General features: G+C 55.4%; 1 protein-coding gene across 1 annotated transcript in view; it reads right to left on the reverse strand.

Moving 5' to 3' along the window:
- Nucleotides 1-6,269, reverse strand: part of LAD1 (ladinin 1) — a 13,353-nt gene that overhangs the window by 1,032 nt on the left and 6,052 nt on the right. Inside the window, 7 exon segments of the mRNA XM_009994322.1 lie at nt 793-870; nt 1,976-2,065; nt 2,837-2,968; nt 3,381-3,453; nt 4,425-4,474; nt 5,180-5,323; nt 5,848-6,269. The exon segment at nt 5,848-6,269 is cut by the window's right edge and continues 18 nt beyond it. Coding sequence (XP_009992624.1) covers nt 793-870; nt 1,976-2,065; nt 2,837-2,968; nt 3,381-3,453; nt 4,425-4,474; nt 5,180-5,323; nt 5,848-6,269 — 989 coding nt within the window.

The following is a 6,269-nucleotide window of genomic DNA, read 5'->3' on the forward strand; positions in this document are numbered from 1 at the left end:
GGGACACGGCCCCTGGACATGCAGCTGAGACTCCCTTGGCCAGGCAGCTCCTGGCCCTTGGATTCTGGTCACAATCCAGCTGCAAAGGAGACGTCCAGGCTGGTCCTCTGTGCGAGCAGTTATGGGCACAGCCAGAGGCTGGGAGCAAAAGGCCAAAAGATTTTGGGGAAAGGAGGCAGGAGTCTGCCTGCAACATTTGTGAGGAGTTTCCAGGCTGGGCAGTCCCAGGCAGGCAGCAGGTGAGGACTGGGGGGACAGGGATAATCTTCCAACCTTCTTCCTTTGCATCCTACAAGCAGAAGACCCTGGCGACCTGGGGTGCACCTGCAGGTGGCTCAGAGGCCTCTCGTGGCAGGGGCTGCTGGATGGTTGGGTAGGGCTGGGCTTTGATCTTCAGAGCAAACAGTTTTTCCCAGGTCATCTGATATTATATCTGATATTATTGCAACTGGAAAAGAAAGTGAGAAACAGTGAGGCTGGGCCTGATGCTGCAAAACTCCAAAGGGGCTACTTTAACCTTTCTTGTCCCAAACATGGCATGGGACATGCTTGGCATCCTCTAAATCCCACCACATGCCATTTCTCCTCACAGACCAGACCCTGCTCACCCTTGCAGCTGCCTGCAGTTGCCCCCCTCCTGCTGAGTCCCCTAAGTCATGGGGTTCTGGATGTCCCACGTAAGCCCTGTCCCCTCATAGCCTGGTTCTCCCACACCTGCCCCATGGCAGATGCACCATGGGCAGGTGCCTGCTCTGCCCCCAGCTCAGAGGATGCACCAACTTCCATGTCTACCTTTGTGTCTCCAGGGGTGTCTCCAGTCTGCTTTACCCAGACATCACGTTTTGGGAGGTTGTTTGTTTTCCTGACGTCCTGCAAACAGAAGAGTCATGAATGGCACAAGGAAGTTTTTCCCCATTAACCCTCTGCAGTGTTCCTTTAGTCTGACTTTAACCAAGCTTTGAAGCATAAATGCTCCACATAAAAACCAGTCAGCTTAGAGATCTTGCACCTGGTAGACCTTCAAAACTAAGTGCAGCTCCAGCCTACAGAGGTGGATGACACTAAAGAAAAAACAAAGGAGCTGCAAGTTTCACCCAAGGGTGACCCCAGGAGCAAAACCTTTTCCTGGCAGATGAGAAGCCAGCTCAGCCTCCTGGTACAGACAGGTCTGGGCAGTGCTGGTGGCTGCAGCTCCGTGCTGGGGGTGCCCAGGCTTGTCTGCCTGGGCTGCAGGGCTGGGCTGGAGCTGCCCCTCCTGGTCCTGCACCCGGGCGGCTGTGGGAGCAGCTGCTGCCAGAAGGGGCAAAGCACCTGGGGGCTGTTACCAGTGATACCTCCCCAGGACTTGCTGAACCTCTCCTGTCCAAGTACAGGAAACACATCCTAAGGCCAAAGGGTCTACTGTCCTGCTCCTTCACATCCATGTCCTGGCACAACCGTGGTGGCAAAATGCTGATTCAGAGTCTCAGAGTTGGGCACTTTGACCCCACATCTACAAGACACCCTGCTGTGGTGGGCTGGGGTACAGGTTCCTCCAGGCCCCACATGCAGCAGGACTTCTCCAAGCCCTGCAAAGCCCAGTTCTGAAACACTGAGCACATTGCTCATCTCCCAATGGCTCCAGGTCAGAGCCAGTTGTCCAGACACTGGTAGAGGTGGGAACACGCTGGGGTGATCCCTCTCCCTGGTGGCACGGTCAGGTCCCCCTGCATGTCCCCTGGGACACACACCCACAGGATTCCTGCTCCCTCCTCACCCCACCAATGGTTGGGAGCAGTTGCCTTGGGCACTTTGGAATCAGGATCATGACACAGCATCAAAAAGACCCCAAACATCTCACCATGGTTCCCTACAACACGCAACCCTGCCAAGAATTCATCAGCCCTTCAAGACCCACCACCCCAGATGCAGAGACACGTCCCACCAGGCTGCCTGGTCTCAGGGCTCTAGCCCAAGGGGTTGGCACCAGCTGTACCTTGTTCTTTTCCTCCTTGGCAGGGTCCTGGACTCTGCTGATCCACAGATTAATACGGGACGTCACCGATTCCGAGATCTTCAGGTTGTCCTGTCATACGGAAAGGGACGCCAGGGTTACAGCACCAGCTCTCCCACTGCACGAACGTAACCCAGGATAATCCCCAGGGCATGGGAAGACTGAGCAAACCTGCAACACGCAGAGACCAGCCCACACCTTGGCTCCATCCCAGCTCCTCCAACACCAGCTCATCGGCACAAACCCACACAGCGCCCGGGTGCAGTTTCGGTGGCAGCCCCTGCCCAGCCCTGCCCAGCACTGAACTCCTACCAAACTGCAGCCAGGCAGCAGCCTCCATAGAATTATGGAATTGTTTTAGTTGGAAAACACCTTCAAGATCACCAAGTCCAGCTGCTAGCCCAGCACTGCCAAGGCCCACCCTAACCCATGTCCCTCAGCACCACATCTATAGGGCTTTGAAGCCCCTCCAGAGATGGGGACTCTGCCCTGGGCAGCCTGGGCCAGGGCCTGACAACCCTTTAGGGAAGAAATTGTTCCCAATACCCGAACTTAACCTCCCCTGGGCAACTTGAGGACATTTCCTCTTGTTCTATCCCTTGTTCCCTGGGAGCAGAGCCTGACCCCCCCTGGCTCCAACCTCCTCTCAGGCAGCTGCAGAGCCAGCAGGTCTCCCCTCAGCCTCCTTTGCTCCAGCTGGACACCCCCAGCCCCCTCAGCTGCTCCTCATAAGACCTGTGCTCCAGACCTACAATCTTTGGACTGGCTTTAAGAGAAGATTTGTCCAAAAACCTGGATCCTGTGCTCTGTAAGGTCCTCACTTGGGTTAACCCCTGCCCTTACCTTCTTGAGAGCCAGTGGCTCAGCCTTGCTGGTAGCACTCGCCTCGAAGAAGTTGCGCTTGCTTGCCACCCCCTCTGAGGACAGCAAGAGGCTCTTCTGAATAGTCAGGGAGGATTTCACCACCTCCGAGCGCTGGGAGGAGAGAGGAGCATCAGCAGGGGCTGTGCTGCACCCCAAGAGGTAAAAAGCAAAGTCCTACTTCTGGTTCATGTCCTGAGCCCGGTGGGGTCTGCTCCCTCCCTGCCCATCACCAGCTCACGGGACTGCCCCCCTGCTCCTCCCAACAGGACCATGACCCTCTCCAAGGGACATCCCCTCCCTGCTCCTAAAACCCTGAGGCCCATCCCTTCTTCTGTCTGGAACCATCTTCTTCAACCCTGTTAGCACTGGGTGTTTGGTGCAGCTCCACTAACCCTAACCCTAACCCTAACCCTAACCCTAACCCTAACCCTCTCTCCATTCCCTGCTCAGCTCCAGGCCACTCCTCTTCCTCTCCCCACACATCCCCCCACACCAGTCTGGCCATTCCAAGGGCTTTCCATACCTGTACAGCTGAGTTGTACTTTTCCAGCTTCTCCCCAATGGTGGTGCTGTTACCTGGGATCCTCAGGCTTGCGCTGGTGAAGAAAGGAGAGAGAGTTGAACACAGACTAACCCTAGGTTTGTGTTGGGAGGGACCTTAATGATCATCTAGTTCCAATGCCCAAGCACAGCTCCCTCAGGATCTCCTGGGACTGTGGTCCTGAGGGGTTCCATGTGGCAGGAGACCCTGTCCAACCCAGGTGTTCCTCCTGCATCCATCTGCCAAGTGAACCATGGCAGCTCGTGCTCTGCTGGTGACCAAGATCTCTGGGTCTCACCATCTTCCTTGGGCTACATTGTCCATTGGAAAACAGTTCTGAGTTCCTCAGTTTATCCTGACTAAACTGCCAGGTCTGAACTCCATCTTCACCAGTGACAGTATGAGTTTGCTGTAGCATCCGTAGGTGCAGACCCAGGTCCTTGAAAGCCCCACTCTCCTGCCCTGGACTCAGAGGTGGGACAGGGCACCCTGTCCACTTCCTACATTCACGTGTGTGCCCTCAGTTTCTCAAGAGTTTCTAAGTCTCCCACCCAAACCTTGCCATGGAGGAGCACTTGATCTGGCCACCAAAGCCAGATGAGGCTGCTCATGGACCTGCATGAGGCGTCTCCAAGACCAAAGCAATTGAGCCTTCAAGCAAGCTCCATTTCCACCCACACCACAGCTCAAAGCTCTCCAGACTGAAGACACTCGTAGGGCTAAAGGGTTTATTTCCACTGTCTCCAAGGACCCTGTCCTGGTGCTGCACCACTTAAGCACTGATGGGAAACTACAGCAACTGAGAGACAGCAAGGCTGGTGGAAGGGAACTCATACAGGTGCAAACCAGACATTGTACATAGTCCTGTCCTCTGCTTAACATCACAGCCAGGTCATCCAGGCACCCTGGGGACAACTGTTTAGCAGACGTGTGCCAGGGTACTGACCAGCTGGTACCAGGCCCCACCACTTCCTCCTGACAATCCCTACCCAGGAAGGCCAAAGTAACATGAAGAGAGGTGCTGACCTCCTTGTGAGAGGGCTTTGGCTTTCTTCTTTCTCTTTTCTTGAAATAACCTGGAAGACACAAGGAGAGGAGATACTGGAGCCATCTTTGGTTATCAAAGACAAACATGGGAGAAACTGTCTCAGATTGAGCTCTGAGTTTACAAGCAAACTCCATTTCCACCCACACCAGAGCTCGAAGCTCTCCAGACTGGAGACACTTGTAGTGCTAAAGGGTTTATTCCCAGTAAAACTCCATGAAAGTCAACTAAGCCCAGCCAGTCAGCCCTGGTCAGAGCAGGGAAGATCTCAAAAGCTCTTGGCTTTCCCAGCCTCTCCAATTTCTTTATTCCACAGATCTTTTGTAGGGGACTAGAACTGAAGGTGTTCTCAGGGATGTAAAGAAGGACAAGAAGGAAGATGGATTTTATTTTTGCCCTGTGCTGGCAGAGAAAATAAGAAATGCTGATGGGTGGATGTGGCTCCCTGTAAAATCTGAGGGCAATGAGCTCCCTGTTTTCTCATCTATTTCATAAGTTTCCAAGTGAACGTGGACATGTTCATCACATCCCATGTCCTGGCCTTCAGCCAGACACAGAGAAGGAGAATGGAGGAAAGACTGAAGCAGACCCACAATTCCCAGGTCAAGGGAGGATTTGGAACACACCTTTGGAAACAGGTTCTGCCAACGTAACCTGGAGACCAAAGCAGCCCCTCCCTTCCCCCCACTCTCCACTGCCTAAACTGGGGTCTCCTCCCATTTGCTTTGGCTCTTACCCGAAAGGAGACAGTTCTGGGGCTGGTTCGTCTGATGGAGCTGCTGTAGGTGATCGGAGCTGGAGAAGTATCTGACTTTTCTGCAGGTTCATCTTGCGTGGGAGACATCTGTATGACCTCCTTTGAGGGACTCCTGGATGGTTTCTGAGGAAAAAAACAGATCTGATGCATCCCTGTAGAGTCTGCAGAGAAAGTTGAGGTGCAGGGAGCAAAGAGCTCAGGGTGGGAACCAGTGTGGAGGCAGGAGACAGATCTCAATCATAGAATCCTAGGGGTTGGAAGGGACCTCGAAAGATCATCTAGTCCAACCCCCCTGCCAGAGCAGGGTCACCTAGAGTACATCACACAGGAATGTGTGCAGGGGGGGTTGAATGTCCTCCAGACCTGGGCTGTCTCAGTGGGAGATGCAAAAGCCTCAAACACCTCTGATGGAAACCAGCAGGGGCTTGCTGGAGAAGGTGATCAGAAGAGTAGATGCAAGGGAGGGGTAGGAGCTGGTGAGACCCTGTTCACTGCCTCATGGTTTGCAGCTCTCAGAAAAACCTTCTCCCAAAGCCCACAGGTCCCACTTCCCTCCTGGCACTTTGGGGTTTTCCCTCCCCGTGTGGTCCTCCCCACACACGGACCCTCGCCCCTCAAGGGCTGCTGCCCTGCCCACCCCTGCTCACCTGCTGGGCCAGGGACACGGTGACCACCGGGGCTGCCTTCTCCTCCGTGCCGCGGCTGCCCTGCCTGCTCAGGATCTTCACCTCGCGGAGGCGGCAGCCGCCCAGCTCTGGTGACACCCGCGGCTGCCGCTCCCCCTGCTCCTCCTTCCTCTGCTCCCCCCGGGCTGTCCCTACACCTGGTCCCTCTTTGTCCTGGAGACGTCCCCTCACCACCACCTTCCGCTCTGGCTGCTGGTCTCCTGGTGGGTCTGCTCGGCCCTTGGCCGCGTCCTGCTCCTGCTCTCCAGCCTGGATGTTCTCCTGCCCCACGCGCGGCCTCGTCCCCGCGCGGCTCCTGCCCACCCCCGGCTCCTGATGCTCCTTCTGCCTCAGCTTCTCAGAGGTGGCCATGGGGGACCTTGTCCTCATCCCTTCTTGCGTCT

This window comes from Chaetura pelagica, unplaced genomic scaffold, assembly GCF_000747805.2.
Source record: "Chaetura pelagica isolate M959 unplaced genomic scaffold, ChaPel_1.0 scaffold470, whole genome shotgun sequence".
Lineage (NCBI taxonomy): Eukaryota > Metazoa > Chordata > Aves > Apodiformes > Apodidae > Chaetura > Chaetura pelagica.